The 23765-nt window shown below is 35.9% G+C and overlaps 1 protein-coding gene across 1 annotated transcript; it reads right to left on the minus strand.

Annotated features, from left to right (window-relative positions):
• Positions 1–10282: 10282 nt before the first annotated feature.
• Positions 10283–23287, minus strand: KIAA0408. The gene is made up of 5 exons (XM_014734820.3): positions 23152–23287; positions 18555–18917; positions 18389–18468; positions 15037–16375; positions 10283–12890 (listed from the first exon to the last, which is right to left on the minus strand). The coding sequence occupies exons 1-5, from the start codon at positions 23284–23286 to the stop codon at positions 12717–12719; spliced, it is 2091 nt and encodes a 696-aa protein (XP_014590306.1). The 5' UTR covers position 23287; the 3' UTR covers positions 10283–12716.
• Positions 23288–23765: the final 478 nt, after the last annotated feature.

Genomic DNA, 23765 nt, shown 5'->3' on the forward strand with positions numbered 1-23765 from the left:
AGAAGTCTGAAAATAAGAAAATCCCATGTGCCATAGCATCAAAAGGAATAAAATACATAGAACTGATTTTAACAAAAGTAGTGTAAGACTTGTACACCAGAAAATATAAAACATTATTGAAAGAAATTAAAGAAGATCTAAATAAATGGAAAGACATCACATGTTTATGGATCAGAAAATATAATATTGTTAAGATGGCAGTAGTCTCAAGTTGATCTACAGATTTAATACAATCCCTACCAAAACACAGCTGCATTCTTCTTTTGCAGAAATTGATAAGCTGATACCAAAATTCATATGGAAATGTAAGGGGCCCAGAAACTTATTATAATGAGACAGTTATTGAGAGTGTGGTACTAGTATAAAGATAGATATAGAGATCAGTGGAATAGAATTGAGAGCCCAGGAATGAACCATTATATATACGTGTGTGTATGTATATATATGTGTGTGTGTGTGTGTGTGTGTATACGATCTATTAATTTTTATCAGTGATGTTGGAGAAATTGTGTATTCACATACAAAATAATGTAGTCAGACCCCCTATCTCACAACATATACAAAATTAACTAAACATGGATCATAATCCTAAATGTAAGACCTGAAACAACAACATGCTTATAAGAAAATGTAGAAGTAAATCTTTATGACCTTGCATTAATTAGTCAGTGGATTTTTAGATATGACACTAAAAGCACAAAAGAAAAAAATAGATAAATTGGACTTCATCAAAAAGTCAAAAAGTTCAAAGGACACCATCAAGAAAACAAAAAGATAACATACAGAAGAAGAGAAAATATTTGCAAATCACATATCTGATAATGAATTTGTATTCCCTATATGTAAGGAATTTTTGCAAGTCAACAATAAAAGACAATATGATTAAAAATTGGGAAAGGACCTGAATAGACAGCTCTCCAATAAAGACACACAAATAGCCAATAAGCTCGTGAAACAATGTTCAACATCATTGTCATTAGGGACATGCACATCGAAACCACAATGAGATACCACTTCACACCCAGTAGGATGGCTAAAATCAAAAAGTCTGACAATAACAAATGTTGCCAAGGATGTGAACACATTGAAACCCTTGTACATTGCTAATGGAATTGTAAAATGGAGAAACCACTTTGGACAAATATTTGGCAGCTCCTCAAAATGTTAACCATAGACTTAGCAAATGACCCAGAAATTCCACTCCTAGATATCTACTCAAGAGATATGAAACTTACATTCTCACAGAAACTTGTATCTGAATGTTCTTAGCAGCATTATTCATAATGGTTCCAAAATGGAAACAACCCAAAAGCCTATCACCTAATGAATGGAAAAAAATGTGGTATATCCTTACAATGGAATATTATTTAGCAATAAAAAAAAGTGAAGTACTGATACATGTTACCATGTGAATGAACCTTGAAAACATTATGGTAAGTAAAAGAAGCCAGTTATAAAAAGCTGTATATTATATGATTCCATTTATATGAAATTTCCAGAATAGCCAAATCCATAAAGACAGAACGTAGATTAGTAGTTCCCAGGGGCTTAGGGTGGAGGACAGATAGGTGAGAAACTGCTATTAGCATAGGATTTCTTTTTTGGGTTGACGAAAATTTTCTGAAATTAGATAGTGGTGATGGTTGTACAAGTCTGTTAATAAACTAAAAATCATTGAATTTTACACTTTAAAATGAAGAATTTTGTGGTATATGAATTACATCTCAATAAAGCCATGACAAAAAAGAAATAATTTGGAGAGAACTTCTTGTTCTGGCCAAGATGAACCAGCAAATTCTTTCCAGGTCCTCCTTAAAAACCCTGGACATAACACAGTAAAGAAAATTGGAAGACTGAAAGCTGGGATAAAAATGGAAGAGTGACCAGTTACCCCAGGATGTGAGGCACGACACAGATTTGAGCTCTCTGTTTTGTTTTTTGCTTTTTTCCTTTCCACATATCCCAGACAGGCACTGGGGAAGCCTGCAACCTGGACCATCAATAGGCACAGACAAAAATAATTCCAAGAAAAGCCTATTTGCCCTCGTCAAAGGACCAGGAAAAGATAATGTAACAGAACATAAAAGCTTTTTGACAATATTCACTGTACTCTAGAAAAACACCAATACAATACAATACCCTGTCCACTTCACCCACTGCATACACTCCATGGTTTTGGCAGAGATGAGTGGGGAGACAATTCTACCTCCCACTCAGAGGAGCAGGCAGCAATGGTCTCACATTCCTGCAAGACTAGTGTTAGTGGGATCCAGCTTAAAGCTGAACCTCCACCCCAAGCTGGTATCAGTGAAGTAGAATGAGGAGGTGCGAGCAGGCTATTCTTTACTTTGCACACCCACCCACCTTGGCGTCAGGGCTCAGTGGGGAGCAGAGCCTCTGCCCTTGCCTGGCATTAAGGTGGACCAAGGTGGTATGAGGTGGGCTGGGTGGTGCTCTGATTTCCTCCACTCTGGTGCATCAGGGAAATGTAAATTAAAGCCACAATGAGACATCGCTACATACCTATTAGAACTTCTAATATAAAAAATAATAAGAAATATTGTTGAGGATGTAGCGAAACTGGATTTCTCATACATTGCTGTTGGGAATGTAAAATGGTACAGCCACTTTGGAAAATAGTCTTCCAGATTTTACAAAACTAAGTATGCATGTACCATGTGACCCAGCAATTGTACTCTTCTAGGATATTTTTCACAGAGAAATGACAACTTATGTTCACAAAAAACCTGTATATGAAAGTTCAGAGCAGTTTACATAGTAAAATACTGGAAACTACTCAAATGTCTTTAAGTGGGTGGATGGTTGAACAAACAGTGGTACAACCATACGATGGAATGCTACTCGGCAATAAAAAGTAGTAAACTAATGATACATGCAACAAACTGAATGGACCCCAAGGACATTATGTTTAGTGGAGAAAAGTTAACTTCACAATGTTAGATGCTGTATGATTCCATTCATACAATACCCTTGAAATGATAAAACTACAGAGAGAGAGAACAGATTAGTGGCTGCCAGGGCATAGGGACAGGCGTGGTGGGGGAGGGGCACACACTACAAAGAGCTATCCCAAGGGAGTTCTTTCCTGATGATAGAACAAATTTGTATTTTGATTGTGGTGGTAATTATACAACTTTATACATGGAAAAAAGTGCACAGAACTACACATACACACACACACAATGAATGCAGGTTTTAAAACAGAAACATGCCAATGTCAATTTGCTGGCTATGACTTTATACTACAGCTTTATGAGATGCATCATCAGGGAAGGCTGGGTAAAGGCTGCGTGGTACACTGTTCTGTTTTTCCAACTTTCCATGAGTCTATTACTATTTCAAAATAAAAAATGTGTTTGGTACATGCCAACTCAATGAAAATAAGAAAATCTGGCTTCTTTGTTCGTGAATATTTTGTTGCTCTATGTAAGCCCAGAAAGCATAACATTTTTTGTATAATTGTTAATTGGAAACTTTGGTACTTTTGTGCTTAGGGAATAAAGTGGTGTCAACATTGCAGTCCCAAGAAATTGATCTGGACATGATACTAGGAAAAGAACAGAGTGTGCTAAAGTTGCTCATGGCACTGGCTGCCAGAGTGGAAAAGCTGAAAAGTGATTACTTCAAGTGTCCTCAGAGACCCACACAGCTAGTCTTTTGAGAAATTATTTTGTTACTGCAGAAGTCAGCGTTTTTTTTTTAAACTTTAGACTACATCCTAATGTAAATCAAAATTTTTTTGGAATCAAAAGGATTTCTTTGGAATCAAAAAGTCATTGATTCCAAAATAGAGTTTAAGAATTTCTAACAATTACTCTCACTATATATTTTGTTTTTAAGTGCTTGATTTTAGTTCTACTTCCTGGCAACAGCAAATAAGTACCAAAATATCTGTACTGTGTGTGTGATGTTACCATTCATTTTCATTTATACATTTAAAGTGTAATAATTTAAAAATTATATTTCCAACAGGAAATGCATTAGGTGATTTGATATAGGAAGTTTGGATCAGAAGCTGGATATTGGGTAAAATAGAAAAGATAATTTAAAATTTTTAGTATATCCAGAAATCAGTAAAGGTCGGAGAGATGTCTTACCAATGAAATTGATGGTGCAAAAGATTATAGACCATTCTCTTTACTACTGAACTGGTACCAGGTAGCTGCCGTCTAAAAGTAGTAGGATGTATTTAGAGGCATATTTAAAATATGAGACATAATATTGTGGAACTGCCAAACATCTAATCCTTGAAATCTTTCATTGGTTAAAAATCTTGAGAATAATTGCATAAAACATCACTGTTCTTGTAGGTATCATTGAAAATGAACTCTTCAAACAACCAGAAAATATTGCACCAACAAACAAATAAATATATTGACCAGGAATGAAAATCACAATTAAAAAGACAAAATTGCTGGAGGATTAATTTAAAGTCTATCTAAAGAAAAAAAACTTGGTAATACTCCATGCTATAGTTATGGTCAAACCTGCTGGGGGCTTAAAAAGAAACTGGCAAGGTGAAAAAGATACTGAATGATGCTCAATAGTTTTAACACTCCAGAAGGGTGTACTAGAATGACTAGTTGAGAGATGAATGCTAACCTTGCTCTTTATTTTAAATTGGAAAGCATGGGCACTAATAATTTAGCAATTTGATTAGATGCTGATCTTTGTTCATTAATTTTATAACTTATAGTAAAATATTCATTAAAAATATTTTAAATATATATGATTTATTTTTAATGAATGGAAAAACACATACTGATGGGTGCATGCAAGGTAACAAATCTACTAAGCTGACACTGGTGGGAAAGGTCATCCTTTTGTATCCTGCATGGATCAGCACCTCTGAAGCAGCCCGTCAATATCTCCTCAAAGAGTTTGTCCCTTGATTTTCTTTGTGCATTAACGGGCTGGAAAGAAATGCTGGGTTTTGTTGAAAATTAGCAGACATAGTTATTTAGGTACTTATCTTTTTAGATAAATTTGTAAAGAAATGGAAAATAAGTTTGAAAACTTGCTCTTTAACATATGTATGTGCTGGCTTAGGTAGAGAAAAACGTTGATCAGATTTTCAATTAGTGGAGTTACTGCTTTTTAAATGGAGAATTAAATGAAGAAAAAGCGAGAATAAAGCAAGAGTTAAAATGATGAATCATTGCTTTGCCTAATAATAAACAATAGTTCTCAAAGTTGACATATTCAGCAAAAACATTTTAAGGGTGAGTTCTTTGTGAAAATGAATTTGTGAAAGTTCTCACCGGATGTGATAAGATTGCAGCAGAATTAGTGTGAGAGTTGTGAAGTGTTGACTTTATCGACAATGAAATTTTGGAAATTTTAATTCAATTGCATGTGATAAAAGTTAGCTCATATAATGTTATTTTTTTCCTTCAGAAAGGCCCTTCAACTATTTTCCCCCTAAAACAATAAAAGAGATAGCCTTACGATATTTCACATGACATAAATCATTTGACTTGTCAGCTAAAAGATGCTTAACGAAATGTCCACCAGCAATCGTCTCACCATTCCGGTGTACTATCTCTTTGATAGTGTTCTCGTCATCTTGCCTTATGGATTACATTTATAAAGTTTGCAAAAACAGTAAAAAAAAAAAAACTATTTCAATTTGCCTGCAAACTTTTAAGTGAGTTCACAGTCTCAAAATTTGGTAACACTGACAAGAAGAGAAATTATTATACAATGTAAATTCAAGTTGGCTCAATTTTATGAAATAAGTAAATTCAGTCCAGCTGTGAGTAAAGAAGGCTGAAGAGAGGAAAATCTGTTTTATGTCTCCTGATAGCAAGTGATTAAAACATTTAAAATTTTTGTTAATTGTTCAACAAATATTTATCGAGCCTACTATGTGCTGGCACCTTTCTAAGTTCTTGGAACAATCAGTGAACAAAGCAGACAAAATCTCTTTTGTTTTAAAGACTGTAAAAATGTTCAAGATACAATCCCCCCAATTTGAAGAATTTTAGACACCATCAGAGAGGTTTGGATAGCCATTTCTTTTCTTTGCTATTAGGGAACTTTCTAGAAACATTCAAGAAACACTGGTCTAGATGCTCTCTTACTTCTCTAAATATCTAGGTAGTTAATTTGAGAATCTGAAGCTGCTTGAGTTAGCGTGGAGAGTGAACTGATGGAATTGGATGATGTTGAGGGATATCTGTGGGGCACAGATCAGTCTGGGGGAGCCTCCTGCTTCCACGACAGAATAGTCTTGTGGCCAGAAATTTAATGTTCTCAGACTCTAGCCTTTTCCACTGGACAGCAGCGGACCAGCACTGCATATTCTTGCTCTCAGGGTACCTTTTCCTGGGCTCCATGCAGTCCATCTCCTTTCCATTCAGACAGAGATCAGAGCAGTCAAGTTTTACATTTTTAGTTATAATCACATTGTATTTTTTTCTTTGAGACCATATTCTATTCTTGGATGCAATTTGCGTGTTCCCTATGCTCACTCACTTCATATATACAATGTTGTGTAATTTCTAAGTTCTTCTAAAAATGGTCTTACTCCGATTATGTGCCTATTTTTAAATTTTTATTGGAGAAAAATATCACTTTAAATTTCCAGGGTATCTAACTTTGCTCTATGATCTATTATATGAGGGTATAGATGGCTTATTTTATCAGCTTATCTAGATAAAAATTTTAGATTCTGGTGATAGAGTCACAAGAAAATAACAATAAATAGAAGGTGAAGAGAAGAGAGTTATCAGTCCACACCTCATCATCTTTACCTGTCTTTTTTTAATCCCTCACAGTAGGGTCCTCTGATGGCCTCCTATAAATTTTAGTTTATAAAAGTATCCCAGATGAGAGCTCAAGCTGCGCTGACCCTGCATTTATTTCAGCTTTGTGATGGTTACACTCCTAGTCGCCTACAAATGGGTCCATCATTTGCAACCCAAATCTTCCTGCCTCCCAGCTTCAGTAAAGATATGGTGTGTTGGTGAAGACCTCTCCATTCCTATTTTCAATGAAAATTTCCCTCCTTACCTCTAGCTGCATCTCAACTTTCCTACATGCTGATTCCCAGGACTGGGCTTCTTGATCTAGTATCCTGCATTTGCCAATATCCTTTCCTGGACACATCATTCCTACCCTGGCCCTGGACTCAGCATCGAGTCTGCTGTTTTATGAAGAATCTCCTTGAGGATGTCACCTGCCTGACTCCTGAGAATGGTCCACCCTGGAGTCCTTGATGTTGTGCTTTCTGCAGGTTCTTGAATTGCCAGGGAAAGCCTACTGCTTGCTTTTACTGAGTTGAATACATCAGGAATTTATTTAGCTTTGACTCACTGGGCTACACCACCACGAGTTTCCTTTTTAACAAGGTGATATTTCATCTCAGCTCCCCTCTCCTTGCCTTGGATTTCCGAGGAAGAATCTTTATTCCCAGTGATTTATCTCCTGAATTTTAATGTATAGAGACTATCGTCCGCTTTTACTCTTACATTTACTTTCTTTAAAAGTATTGTGAATGGTTGCCTGGCTTTCATTGCAAATTAACTATTTCACACCAGATATCATTAATTCAGAGAACATTTTACTGAGTTAATTTTAACACAAAATTTCTTGCAAAGATTGAAATGAAAAAATATGTAATTCAGGTTAGGTAATTAGGCATTATTTTGAGGCTGAACAGCATTATCTAGAAAAAAATCTGCAGATCCCAAATACCTGTATTAAATTTGTTTAATGATTTTTATAAAATTACATGAGTAAATAATTTAATTGGAGAATAAAGCCTCAAAAAGAAATCGGTGAGACACAATTAAGGTTGGATTGAGATTATAAATTGAAAATAACTACGTGTTTCCAGCAAAATGGTCTCATTTACTCTGAAGTACACTGAAGATGTATAGCATGAAAATTTTCTGTGATTCTTTTGAAGACTGAGGAGGTCAGGATTCAGTTGATGCTATAGATAAGGATTGCTTGGCTATTTATTGAAATACTTATTGGTTTTACCTTCAACATTTTGGCCTACATACAAAATTTACATAATACCAGAGTATAGGCATTAAAAATGAAAAATATTTTGATAAAGTGAGCTTTCTTTGTGATTTCTTGAATATGATCTCTTGAAACCATCGAAACCATATAAATCATGAATGATGACTTTTGGTTAAGGTCATTGAAAGACAAAATTAAGAGAAACTCTCAATGTAAGCAAAATAAACAATTTCATTGTCATGTATAAAACACAATTGTTCACTCTTTGCCTTCTCTTCCTCTTCTTTGTGAAAAGAGTCTGACTAGGAGTCTGAAGAGCTAATTGTTTCTTTCTAAATACTTTTTTTTGGAAACATTTATTCTATTATCTCAGCTATTTAATTTTTCCTGCTGTAATTAGAAATCACAATGGCTGCCTTGAAGTTTCATTGTAAGAAGTAAATAAATCAAGGAATATGAACATGCTTTGCAAACCATCAAGTCATAGATGCACATGGGTATACAGCGAGGGCAGGACACTGCTGTTGGAGCTTGGCTTGGTTCCCATCCCTGCAACCTTGGCAGCCATGCAGACCATGCTGTTTCAGGTTTGTCACTTCTAAATGAGATTGTTCTGCGTGACTTCTAAGGTCCTTCCTATTCTAGACTGATCCCTCCCATCTGGATTCCATAACAGCTTTATACAAGCAGAATTTTTTCAGAATTTGCCAATCCTCCCTGTTGGATTCATAAGATATTGCAATATGTATCAGATTTTAAGCCTTATGCTTTTTTTCCCAATGAAACAAAAACTACTTCCTATGCCAAGAAAAATTCCTACAGTAAAAAATGTTCAGTAGATACTTGCCTGAAAGGTCCTCCTCCAAATCTTTATTTTGAGTTTTACTTTATGAAGCCCATTTTATGAAGGAGCGTATTTTCTGGGCTATGACAAAGTAAATAAGTCATAGTTACAAATTTGGGTAAAGGTACTTGCTTCTTAGGAAGAAATATGCAGAATTTAAAGCAAAATAGTATGGTGACGGAACTCTGAATCTGCCTAAAAATAATTTAATGAATTTTACCTTGTAAAGGCAGATTTCAGAGGAGTATTACTTTTTCAAACAAAACTTAATCAGACTCCATAAGTAGCTAAATGGGCACAGAGTGGATGTCAGTGTACGAGAAATTATGTGGAGTTGTGTCTGTGCAGGAATTCAGGCGGGCTTGGCTTTTAGATTCTATTTTATAGAGATATTTTAGAAGGAGCTAGGTAGAACTGTGTACATATCTGAATTTAGACTTTATAAAATTTTCAGCTTTACTGAAGATCACCGTAGAAAAATCAAAATGTTCTCAATGTATACAGATGCCACAGCAGGTGTTTCCACACCTATTTTGTTTGATAGCTTCCAAGAGCTGAAGGAGATTTCAACAGCAAGTCTTGTTTGTCAGCAGATGTGCCTAAAAATAATTTTAAAAATCTTTGTAGGGAAGCAGATTCTGTTTTTTTTATTTTTTTTTGAGGAAGATTAGCCCTGAGCTAACTACTGCCAGTTCTCCTCTTTTTTTGCTGAGGAAGCCTGGTCCTGAGCTAACATCCGTGCTCATCTTCGTCTACTTTATACGTGGGACACTTACTACAGCGGGGCGTGCCAAGTGGTGCCACATCCGCACCTGGGATCCGAACCGGCAAACCCCGAGACGCCAAGAAGCGGAACGTGCAAACTTAACAGCGGCGCCACCGGGCTGGCCCCCAGCAGATTCTGTTTTTAAGGTCCAGATGTTTTCTCAGGATGACATGGAGTCTAGCTAAATGCTCTCTGTAGAAGTAAACTGTACTTCGTGCATGATTATATAAGATCATCTTCATTGTCCATGTAAAAAAAATGAAAGTTGTGGCTAATTTTTGATAAGGTGAATTATGCAAAAGTCATTTATATTTTTATACTCGGTTGTGGACATAGGCAATACAGGAAAATCGTGTGCAAGCATTGTGCGTGCACACACACACACAAACACACACATGCAAAGAAACTCAAGCACTCTTCTCTGCTTCACTCTTATTCCTTTCTGAGGTCAACCCATAATATCAGCGACCTTCTGTTGAAATAACTTGGATTTTTCCCCCAAAAGCTGCTAGGGAAAACTTCTATTAACACAAGTGTTTCTAGTCAAATATTTCTGAAATGTTTACAAATCCCTTAAGTCCAGCGATGATGGCATAATGAATGGCACGTTGTTGGGAAGACAATGCCCATGCAAAGTAGAAAAACTACCAGTTAAAAATCACAATACATCAGAAAAATGTTTTTCAAGGATAATTTCCATTTACCCATAGGTTGTTTTCATAGAAAAATTATAAAATATTCTAAGAGAGAAAACAGAACATTCAAATAATCTGTTTTAGTTTCTTCATCCTTACATTCAAGGAGTTGGACTGTATGCTAAGTTCTTTTCAGCTTTAATATTCTATGATTTTAGTTAACACAAAATGTTAAAATGTGTCCCACTGTTTCATTGAAATGGTAATAGAAAAGGTGGCTTAAAATTGCGAAGCCTGACAATAGAACCTTTGAAATTTACAGATAACAAAGGCAAGTTCCAGGGAAGAAGCGGGACGACTCCCCAGCCATACCCATCCACTAGGGTATCAACCAATGTCACTGCTTCCAAATCCCCCAATCATCAAATAGTTTGCTTTGTTTTACTAAAGATTCAGGATTCCCACTCCCCACCCCTGGAAATTCTGCTTTAGTAATTATGGGGTGAAGTCAGGAATCTACTTTTTAGAAAGTGATCCTCAATATTCTGACAAGTAGTTAAAGAAGAGAAACACAGATCCACATCAGACTCCCTGGGGTGGTGATGGAGAGGAGCAGAGATGTTGCACAGTTCTTACGCAGGCTCTCCAATATCACACAGCAGCATCTCGTTAACAGGTCCATCATTTTATGCCGCAGGCTACCACCTCCCTAGTGTTTTCTTCCCTCTAGATGAAAAGCATATTATATCAGTGATTTCATTTGGTGTCTAGATTACTTTTCTCTGATAGCTTCCTATGGAAAAGGATATCCCTGAAAGAAAGAAGAATTAAGAGCAGATCCATACCCCTTACTTACCATCTGCATCTGCTCCAACCTCACATTCTAGAAGTTTAATTCAGCTCAATTCTTGGAAACTCTCTTTATTGGAAAGCATGAATCAGTCCGTCACTATGCAACAGTCTTGAGCCTTTTAAGGCAGTCTGGGATTTGAAAATTATTACTTTACCTCAAGTTGTGGTATACAATGAAGAGAATTTCTCCAAATTGTGAAAATATATTGTAAGCAGAAGGCCTTTTGAATACTTTTGTCATAAGAATTCCTTAACCTTTTTTGTAGTAAAAGAAAAGCTTAAATAGAGTTAATGTTCTAATAACATAGGTGGTTTTATAAGAGACAATGGCGAGCAAAGTTGCTTCTAAGAGCTTCCATGTAGAATTTCAAGCTCCTCGACATTCATATTTCTGTTAGTTCTCAATACAGATTTTATGTGTTCACTATTCGCAATTTCTGGCCAAAAAAACTGTTTCTGTTTCTTATGCTACTCATGGATGCCAAAGTTTACTTTAAGGCTTTTTAATGTAGCACACTCTAAGAAATATATTATAACTCAGCTTTCAATGAAATATCCTTCCTGATTTTTCTTGTTAATAAAAAAGTGGATTAGTCTTTCATCTAGTTATTTTAGGGAAAACATCAGAAAAAAGGCAAAAGTAAATGACTTACCTTTCAATATGTATGACTCCAAATAAAGTAGCTGAACTAAAAGCTTACAATAAATTTAACAAAAAGTAGAATTCAACATAATTGAATTTCTTTTCATATCCCATTTAAGGAATGTTTGTTACTGAAGTTGACAAAATAAATTCATTACTTAGTCATGTCGTTTATAAGGCAGTCTCATGATACTGGCTCTGAGTATCAAGTATACGGTGCAAGCTGTAAGACTACCGACTGATATAGCAAAGCTTTTGTGAACATTTTATGTTTGCTTTAGAAGGCTGATCTGTTAAACCTGTGACAATTTTATTCATTGAAAAGAGAAAACAAGGAGATCAATGGTATTAGTCTATCCTCATATGGGTTAAGAAATTATGAGTTGTATATAGAAATCTACCAACGTTAGACATGTGTATAATTACTTTTCAATGGGGACCAAGGAAGCAGTTAGTTAATATACGTACCTCAAATGCCTTAAGTGGATACCTATTAAAAGGTTTACAAAATATAAATAATACTGTATATTTTTAAAAATTTTAAATAAACACAAAGAATATATAGGTATTCATGTTATAATTTCAAAGTCAACACTAGCACATAAGGTTTTCTTATCTAAATACATACTAAGTTACTTCCTATTTCAACACATGCGCCTACAAACACGTGGCCATGCACATAACCTTGCTTTTTCTGCCACTTGCAAGAAAGTTAGAATATACAATATAGTACATTGTTTCAACTTAAATCATATTGGCAAATTTCATGAGGATGGCATTAAAAAATTCTGATCTAAGAAATCAAAATAAAGGAAGATAATTATTCTATAGATTAAAAACACTGAAGACTGAGGGGAAGTTAAGATTTAAATTGTTTGTCCCAGTGATCTTGAAAGATACTGAAGAGACGATTGGCTGTAAACACTCAGAACGCTGTCTGGCAATTGGGACTTTTGTAACCTAGCAATCCAGGACAGAGACTCAGACCATCGATGCTTCAGATCGCAGAGAAACGGTATAACTGTGGGCAGTTCTCCGAAAGGCAGGGGGCGCCGATGGTGATCTGGATGCCCATCTGGATGGGAGACGGCGATTTGCTGGTCTAGCAGGTCGGGAAAATCCTCTTCCATGTGAGGATGTCACTGCCATGGATTCCTATGACACAAATGAAGACATTCATCGCACTATACAGGCACAAATAATGGGCTCAATATATTATGAATTTCAACCATGGGATTAATGTATTAGCATATTTACAGGTAAGAAAAAGTATCAAAAACTAAAGAAAATATTTGTTTAAGATTTGTGGTCTTGAATGTTTTAATCAAAGTAATTCACTTTCTAATAAGATACTTAAAATCTGTAATAAGATTTGATAAATCTTGCAGATTTCTTCATGGTGACAAATTTTAATACAACTGATCTCTTTTTAGAACTAATGAGTTGAGGATTCAAAAGTTCATGTTAGATAACTTTGATATGATAAAACTATACATGTTTCTTAGTGGGATATTAGGACATTTTAGTGTTATTTAAAAATAAAAAGATAACTTGTAAAAGAAACTGTGTACATTTATGTCAAGTTATTGATACTTTTAGAGATCATAAGCAAAAGGTACACAAATCACTAAAATAATTTACCTGACGCTTTTTTTTTGTTAAGAACCAGTCACTCTCTCTCAAAAGTTTCAAAATTATCATTAAAATATTTTAAATATAACTTCACTCTAATTGCTAATAAACGATTACTATCTATATTGGGCATCTCTGATGAGTGAAAACCTTTTCCTTCTCTTTCCTTTTCTTTCTTTCATTTCTTCCTTCTTTTCTTTCTATATATTTTAATGGAAGAAATGCATTCTTGGACCCTTGCAATTGAAAAAACTAAAAAGCCTCCAGGACACATTTTATAACTTTGGTTGTTCTTGACCTTCTTAACAAAGCCTGTGCTCTTTCATCTGACATAGGCAGTGAGGACAGTCTCTATTTCTATGACAGTAACCTGAATTTTCTTTTTATCTCTTTGGAATTTTATTTTTTTCCGTTTCTTTCCAGGGAAGGAGGTTGGAGAACTACTCCTAAGGGTCTACAGCAGAGGACCCCTCCCAAACCCCCAATTAACGTAGAAATGGGAAATATTTAGTAATATTTCTTGTTAGGTAATGAGAATTTGGGCTAGTTATTGTATAAATGTTTCCATTTGCAATCTGAAGCTACAGAAGCTTACAGGTATTTATCGGCTCGACTAAAAAACAGAGAAATAAAAAAGCAGGATAATTATTTGTACTTTGTGGAAATAGGAAAGGTTTCTGATAAAATAGATGAAAACCGATATTTTTGTTAGGGTTTGAAAGCCACATAAAAATAATTTTTTACACCAGAAAGAGGAACCTGCATAGTTTAAAACTATGCTGCATAAACACTACATTATGTAAAACTAGGATTTTCAAAGCATTGGCCAACTGTAACAATATGTCATGTTGTAACGTTCAGTAAATTATGCATAAAAAGGGACTGTTGGGTAGCTCATCATTGTAAATAGCAATCTCGTCAACCTCTTTTTAGCCTATAACTAATGAAGATTATATTCTTTTGCAAACAGGTTGGAACAAAAAAGGAAACAGTTTATTTAAATATCTTTTTTTTTTTTTTGGCAATTTCCATGCTAAGAATTTATACAAAAAAGAATGACCTTAAAAATCTTTAAGCTATCACATCATTTTTTATTTTCATGTACTTGCCTTTTAGCTCTTCAAGTTATTAAGAGAACTTTATCAGGCACTAATTTAAATGATGCGTTTTACCCATATTCACATTCATGTGACTAATCCCATGTGAAAGAACATGAATCAAATGCTGGGAATAACTGAACCAATTATAGCTAATAACTGAAAAGTGCAAGTTATTTTTGAACTATTCCCCATTTACTTTTTAAAATATAAACACTTTAAAAGAATAAAATTCTATAAATCAACAAATGCACATTTGGAGTATTTTTTAAAGAAAGAAACTTATAACAAATATTTGATCTTGAGGGTCTTATGCCCATTTATTACATCTATTTTATTCCATTTCAGAATTTAGAAAAAAGTTATAATGGGTTACTCCTACTCTTAAAAACTATAAAACGTTCATGTTGAGTTACAATGCTAAGGTCTGTATTTATACACAAATGCAAGGTCAAGAAGTTAAGAAGACGCCAAAACACTTGCTTACATTCTATTGATATGAACAGGCAATAGCTCTGAACTATTCCAAAAATAGATGGAGTTCTACCAATATATGTTCATTGCTTTCTCACCTCTGTTATCTTTTTCCAATCTGCTCCTTGCTTCACTTGCTGTGCCCCAAACATAGCTGCCTTTCGCTGAAGCTCTTGTTCTATTTGGAGTGTTTCTAAATGCTGACTTAATGTGGCCCCACCACTGACATCAGAATTACATTTGGTCCAATTATCCTGGAAGCACTTAGAATTTTGTAATGCAGACCCTGTTGATGTCTCATAGGTTTTCAGCAGCTTTTCCACAACACCATAATTTGACTTAGGATCAGCTGATCTTGGTCGGCCAGACAAATTACTTGGTCTCCAGTCATGCTCGTGGAGCATGTTCCGATAACTGCTAGGACTTATGTGTTCTTGCTTTGATCTGACTAGGCCTGTTGTAGATTTTTTGGTGGGATTATCAGGCACATTTTCCCTGGGCACAGGCAGGTGGGCACTGGTTTTCAGAATATCAGATACATTGTCATCTTCTGATATGTTACCTATATGAGTAATTAAGGTATCACAGGGCTTACGATCTTCAGATGATTCTGAGTAGCTTTGATTTTGCTGTATTGCATGACAATGTCTATCTGTTCTAAATACAGTTCTGTTAAATTCATCAGTCTTCACTGCTAGCTTTTCATTCCTAGCAGACTTTTCAAAGCCACAACTGAAACTTCTAAGTGGGCCACTGCTCTGTGTCACTGAAGCACTATAGTCATTGCTTATATGAAGATCAGGATGAGATTTAGCAGGATGATCTGGGATCATCTTTTCATATTCATATTTTGGCTTATTGGGAGCAGAGCAGGTTTTCTGAAACCATGATGTAGAGGGACTATTTTTGGTACTTTTCCCAACGTCGAATGCCCACACGCTAAGTCCAACACTTTCATTATATGGAGGCTTGTTATCTATTTTGGCTTCTGGTGCCAGAGAAGAAAACATGATACCATCTTTCAAAGACTTCCCTTCATTTAGACACAGCATAGGCATCTCATTGCGCCTCAAAAGGAAATGAGGATTGCAGTTCCTTTCACCTTGACCCCCTTGGGCTACCCGGCTGTTGTGGTCTAAACTCTCCTTCAGACTTTCATGGGCTTGTTCAGAATATGGGCTGGGAAAATTTCGAGATGTGCTTCTTGGAGGAGGAACTGGTGGAGTTTCATTTCTTGGCAGATCAATTGTATCAATTCCACATTTTTTCACAGAATTGCTTTGGAGCACACTGGTACAGTTTAGTTTCTTTCTATTTTTCGGTTTGTCTTTTTCTAAATTGATTGGAAGAATGCACTGGCCATCACTGATCATGTGGTCTCCATGAGGCATACTAATTACCCTTGGCATTTCCTGGAGAAAAGAGTCTGACTTCATCCTAAATGATTATAAAACATGGTATATATTAGTAATAAATTTATTTAGGAGAGGCTCTTAAAAGAAACCATAGCTTAAGCAATGGATTTCTGCTTTAGGAAAAGGAGTTACAACTTCCTTAAACATCATTTCTCTGTAAATCCCCTAGTCAAAACCTCCAAGTCCCTTACACTGTAGGGCAAAGTCCACCTCAGTGTTGCATTCAAGGCTTTACCTACTCTGACTCAAACTATCTTTCCAAGCTTGTCTCTCATTCTGTCTATTATCTGAAACTTCATCTACAATCAGACTAGACTCTGCAGTCTCTTGGGTGTCTGCTATTGACATTCCCATTTCCATGGGGTTTTTTTCCTGCCATTTCTTTACCTCAACTCTGCCTACTGAATTCCTACTCCTTATGTCATGTGAGTTCAAGTTCTTCTCCCTGAATTTGAAATAACATTCTAAGTAGTATGACAGAAATCTGAATAAAAGTGCAATGAGACATGAATAATACTAAACGCAGGGTTTCATTTGGGGTTGAAAGTAAAGTAAGAATTTTTTGGGTGAGTGGAGTAGAAGGTGTATAGGCAAAGTGAGCTGTAATAAAAACTGTGTGGTTATTCAAGGAACACTGAGTAGTTTGGTGTGGAGGGATTAGAAAGGAGGGTGGGGAGGATGAAGGAATAGAAGAGACAAACACGAGGTTAAATTGGAATGTCTTTGAATTACGTATTAAGGATTCTGAACTTTTTTCTAAAGGTCGTGGAGCAACGAGGAGCATATTATACCAAGTGTGACTTGTAAAAGAAAATTGGCAAGTAAGTCTTTTTCTGAGTTCACTCAAAATAAAAACCTATGGGTCAGTCCGGTGGCACAGCAGTTAAGTTTGCACATTCCGCTTTGGCGGCCCGGGGTTCACCGGTTTGGATCCCGGGTGCCGACCTATGCACCGCTTGTCAAGCTATGCTGTGGCAGGCGTCCCACATATAAAGTAGAGGAAGATGGGCATGGATGTTAGCTCAGGGCCAGTCTTCCTCAAAAACAAAATAAATAAATAAAAACCTAAATATAGCAGCAATATGGATTCAAAAATGAAAGTTAATTAATCATATTGATAAATATAAATCATATTTATATGTTTTCAACTTATAGAATATTCTGAGAAAGCTTACAATAAATAGATAAGTATGCATTAACAGAGAATAGGAGGAAAAAACTAAATGGACAAGTAGACGGTAAAATAATGTATAAAACATGGTTGGATAAGAAAATCTATTGTTTAAGTCAGTACAAAAATTCTCCCTGAGCTTCCTAAGAGCTAAAGAAAAATAAGGGTACACATTGTTGTAGCTTTCAAAGAGAAAAGCATACTGCCTCACTGGGAGATAGATGTTGATCCTAGAACAATCCACCTTTACTTAACTTGTAGAAAATTCCAAGTTATTTTTTAATTTGGCTAAAGCTTGCTTTGACAATTATATAAGTGTTTCTGAACTGAAGCTTTTTATACCATTGTACATATGTGTGTACATACTTACAATATGTTGTTCTGAAAATTATGTATGCTTCCATTATATACATAATGAATGTAAAGAAATAAATAACTCTTACGTATAAAATATTTCAGTAGAACATCATTATGTAATTAAAACACCACATTGTTAAATCTGACATAGTTTAAAGATGTATTTAACTGGATTAACCCTGCTGTATACTTTTCCACTGGCGAAATACTCAAAATTAAAAGGAACTACATTAGAAGATGCTTGCGAATTTATCATGGAGGTACCTCCTGACTAAACAACAAATGGGTAAAGCATTCCTAATAGCCAAATTGCAAAGAGAATTAGAAAATTTGCTTGAAGAACTAGTGAACAGAGAAATACACACTGAAAAGTTTTATCTTCTACGATGGATTTTAATAACTCATTGTTAATTCTCACTAAGTGTGTGGAAGAGGCAGTTTGGATTCATTAATTGAAAATAATATTTTTTCTTAATTTTCCAAATAATCATAGATATACCGGCCTACCTTCTGTGGTTAGATTGCTTTCGAATTTCCTCTTGAAAGCTGCATAATTCTTCACTAACTTTGGCAAGTTCTTCAAGAGCCTTTACATATAAGCAATAGCATGTTAGCACTTTGAAATGTAAATATTTCCTTAGCAAGAGTTCTAGGCCAATCACATCTTACTTACTGTGGTGAGGGCGCCAGAACAGCTCTTGCTCTCTTCCTCAGAAGTCCTCAGGTCAGGCCAGGCCTCACATTCCTTTTGGTTGTCTGTGGCCAAAGGATCCATGAACACGACTTTTGATTTTTTTCTTGCTGTTTGTTCCTTACACATTTGATTTCCTTCACTGAGTAAGCTCTGCTCTGTTTCATTTCCTTTTTCCAGATCATCCCTGTGATTCATCCCTGTAAATTCACGTTGTCCACAATTGGGGTAATTTGAAGACGATTTTACCAGTTGTTCTTGAATGGCTTTCTTATGATCAAGATCAATGATCTTAGCACGTTCACTCATGTTGATTTTCCTCCGAAGATTTACTTCACGGCAAAGCTGTAAGAAAAACAAAGAAAAAACTTTTTCTGCCCCCTAATTCACTCTGTCAATATTTTTTATACTAAGCACACTGTTGTGAGGGTCTTTTTGCTATAGTACTATATGCTGCCCCGGGTATTAATGCTTATGCCTCTGAACAGTGCTTCTAAAATTTGGATTAGCTGAAACAGTTTGATGAACCATAAAGGCTATTTTTAGTAGGTCAAAGCATGGATGGTAATTTCTATCTTTCGGAGTAGAAAGAAACTCCTTTAAAAATAAAATAAGCCTGTATCTATATATAGATGTCATGATGATACAGAAGCAGTCACAAAATTGAACGACCTGAATCAATTACTGGCCATGCTCTCTAATTGCTTTCAGAGAGAAGCAAGAATTTAACTAATATTACAGTCCTGTTTTTGAAATATATGGTCCTACTCGTATGCCAATTTAACTGTTGAGAATCTCATATGTTAAATCAGTTCACTGTTTTCTAAATACACGTTTTACAATCAAAGGATGTTTCCTTTGGAAGTTACCTTGGTAAGAGCTGGATATTACTGTGATTTTTTTAATGCCAAGGCTATACCCATTCTAAAAAAGCTCCTCACCCTGACTAAAACAAATGTGACCCCCTAAGTGATATAATAGAACTCTAAAGCTTTGACAATCTATCAATCTATCTTAAAGTAGACTCCAAATTATCTCTTGATGAGGGCTTAGTTTAACCTGCAGGCACTCTTTCAGCTCACCCCTGAAGAGAGGAATGACTGGTTTTTTTTTTTTTTTTTTTTTTTTTTGAGGAAGATTAGCCCTGAGCTAACATCTGCCAATCCTCCTCTTTTTGTTGAGGAAGACTGGTCCTGGGCTAACATCCATGCCCATCTTCCTCTACTTTATATGTGGGACGCCTACCACAGCATGGCTTTTGCCAAGTGGTGCCATGTCCGCACCCAGGATCCGAACCGCGGAACCCCGGGCCACTGAGAAGCGGAACGTGTGAACTTAACCGCTGCGTCACAGGGCCGGCCCCAGAGGGATGACTGGCTTTTTCTTTGAGTTCTGGGAAAGCTTGTCAAATTTCAAAGGAGACTGTCAGAAAACTATTGAAGCACATGACTCTACATTTTAAATCCACAACTTATATCTGCACCACATCTATTATTCAAGGAATATAATACAGATTTATTGCTGCTCAATATTTACTCAAATCTCAGGTGAGAGAAGCACTATATACAGTTGATGCCTGAAGGATGCACAGTACATTTATTTCCTTAGATATTCATAAATCTATCACAGGATCAATCAGAATAGCAGCAGATTGCAGCCATGAATCAATTATGTTGTCCCCTGTAAAATTATTCATACTGAACTGTTGTGGGCATTATGATTTTGCCTGACCTTGAAGGATATTACAAGAAGCAACTCTCAAAAGTACTACATTAAATCTAAGGATGCTGGGGCTGGCTCCGTGACCGAGTGGTTAAGTTTGTGCGCTCTGCTTCGGCGGCCCAGGGTTTCGCTGGTTCTGATCCTGGGTGCGGACATGGCACTGCTTGTCAGGCCATGGTGAGGCGGCGTCCCACATGCCACAACTAGAAGGAATCACAACTAAAACATACAACTAAGTACTGGGAGGACTTGGGGAGAAAAAGCAGGGAAAAAAAAAGATTGGCAATAGTTGTTAGCTCAGGCGCCAATCTTTGCAAAAACAAAATCTAAGGATGCTGCTGGTGACATTGTCCTCTTTTCGAAAAACCATGGGTAAGAAAAAAATTTCTGTAGTTTAAAATCAGGGACAAAAGTACTATTCCTGGAAAATAGGTTTGCTTTTGTATTTTGAATATTGAGAAATATGCATCTGATAATTTTTGTGCTAGTTACTAGGAAGATAGACTTGCTGCATGCATTTCACATACGATCCTTCCTCTTGTCTTCATCTCATCTTTCTCTTCTAGTTTTGGCATATTTTACCTTATATAGAATTTTATATCCTATTTTAAGTTCTCTTGGGACTTAAGAGAGGTATGAATAAACAAGTAACATAATGTTATTGATGGAAAACCATTTATTTTGTTTAAGAGAATCTGTGTTACCTGGTACCCACCCCTGTCAATGGTTATCTGATCATCTGAACACAGGAGACAAGCAGGAAAGATTACAATGTGACTAAAAAAGAAATTCTGAGGCATCTATTAACTCTATCCAGGGTTTCTATCTGTATTATTCCAGGTTTCAAATGATCAAAGTATCTACATGTTGGATTTGCAAACGAAATGCAATGATTGTGGATAGAGGCTGAACAGAGAATCATTAGCATCTTAATTATCCAACGCTGGATCCTCTCACTAGATGATATTATCACTTGGAATCACCAGAGTTATGTGTGTGCACTTGGGAATCTACAATTCTCTAATACATGGCTTAATAATGTGTGTCTGATTTAATACACAGAACTTAGTGATAACTGTTAAACAGATATAGTCTATTATGCTTGTGGCATGTTATAATTTTTTTCGGGTGTTGATTTTTTTAGTTTAAAAGATTGTCTTCGTTCTCTGTGACATGTGTGGATACTTTCCTGCTGTCTTCCTTAATCTTTTCTACTCCCAGCTTTGCAGCCTATAAGAAGGGATATATAAAAGGTATGTTCTCACAGGCTACAAAGCTGGGAGTAGAAAAGAAATATATATTAGTATGATAAAGGGAGCACAATGCTAGTATTCAGATGAAGAGCATCATCAATGGGTATTAAGTGTAAGCACATTATCTAAACATATTCCCAGGTATGGAGCTGTATACTTCAGACAGCAAGACATAAATAGCATCACAGCTACTGTCTAAGAAAAAAAATTACAGCTCTTCTGTCTTCTTGATGCAGAAATGGATAGTATTTCTATGGACTATCATCCTGTTTAAAGTATGCTTAATTCCTGCTAATTGATATGGCTAATATTTACCATAGATGGACTCTACAGAGCTGTCAGAATAATTACTCGACAATAACAAAATTAACCAGATGCAGGTTGTTTTAACTACGTGGCTTAAACAATTGGCTAGACTAATTCTGACTCCTTAAATTATTTTGATTGGATGCTAGAATTATCTGAGACTGTTAACTACCCGGACCATCCAAACCTTTGGGAGCCAATGACCCATGACTTCAGGTTTCTAATTGGAGTTTGGATTCTGTTTTGACCCAGGCATCTCCTGTGGATCCAATCCGAGTGCCTGGGTGGAGGAGTTAAGTGAACAAAACACATTTTCCAAACTCTAGAGGGACGAGAAGTGGATTCTCCTTTCAATCTCTAATCGTTCACTACATGCCTGCCATCTCAGCTCTATTTTAGAGGAATAGCTACTCTTTTTGATTTTTCCATTTAGCATGCCAGTTTGTATTTTATTCACAACCAATTACATAGTTGTTAATAAGACAAATATTTGCACTATAAACACAAAGCATCAGCTTTGATTGCCTGTGGATAAAGGCCAAGGAGTTTGTTAAAATAACCACTTTGGCAATGTGCACAAAACCGTCTAAGTCAATACCATGGATGTTATCAGAAAAAAGCAAGATAAATATAAATAATTTTCAGTTGGAGCAAGATTAAATACACATCAATGTAAATACTTACAGAAAATATTCCAGGCCCAGCAGACTGAGGGATGGTTATGGGGATACAAGAACTATTTGTAGCAGAGTCGTGGCATGTCATTTTTCATAAGCCCTTCCTAATAAATGTGCAAATAAATGTGGCACACCCTGCCAGAATAAATATCATGTCCACTGTCATTTTCTGTTTGCTATATGATACTCCTTTTGATATGTAATCTCCTTTAGTAGACATTATTCATAAATCATCTTAGGAAAGACCTCTGTTTTAACGTCTAATTGTAATTTTGATAACATATGTTCCACCAATTACGCCCTTTTTACGTCCTCATCCTGGGCCCTATATTTGAAAACTCATGCAAAATACATACCTCATTTTTGATAAGGCGCTCTAGTCAGAAAATAATAAATTGATACACTTTAGAGTGTTATTTCAAGTTCTTAATTTTCAAGCAAGGCATAGTCCCTGTGATACCACTGGGTAAGGTTATGCTATTTTTGGTCTAGTAAATGTCACGGAGACATGCATCTCTTAGGTGGAATAAGGAAATTGAAATGGTTTCCAATACAAACTTAAACAGAATTTTTATTCTGAGCTTTAACTTTACCATGCATTCAAAACAAATCAACTTGTACCTCTTCTATTTTCTTCTGCATGATCTTCCATTGACTTTCCCATTCTTTCCTTTCGTTGTCAAACTGGTCCAGTAATTCCATCTTTTCCTTGTGCCAGTTCGTCTCTGTGTTCTCCCACTGCTTGTGAACGTCCATGGCAACCGCGTGAGTGTTAGCGAAGGCGTGTTTCTGCTCGTCTCTGCTTTGTCTTAACTGTTTCTTGGAAGCTTGGGGTTGTTTTATTTGAAGCAGTCTCACTTGCCTTTAAAATAAAGCCTAATATAAACATAACAAGAGAGAGTTCCAAATCCGTGTGCTTTCTGGAAACATTTCATCATTTCGTCAAGAGCCATCGACATAAACTATAGGAATATTGGACTCAAAAGAAGAGAAGAGATGACAACAATCTGCTTAAGAAGAAGAAACTAACCCAGTCAAAAAAATAAGTATTGTCCAAAGGTTTTTTCCCCCTTTCTGAGACCAGACAGCAAAATTATAGTGGACAAGATGGGTAAATGCACATGTGAAATGTAAGTATTCCTTTAACTAACCACCTAATCTAAAGATAGAGCTTTTCATGAATATCTAAGAGTGGAAGTAGGAAACTCAACTGTATGGTCATATCTACACAACTG

This window comes from Equus caballus, chromosome 10 (genome assembly GCF_041296265.1).
Source record: "Equus caballus isolate H_3958 breed thoroughbred chromosome 10, TB-T2T, whole genome shotgun sequence".
Taxonomy (NCBI): Eukaryota; Metazoa; Chordata; class Mammalia; order Perissodactyla; family Equidae; genus Equus; species Equus caballus.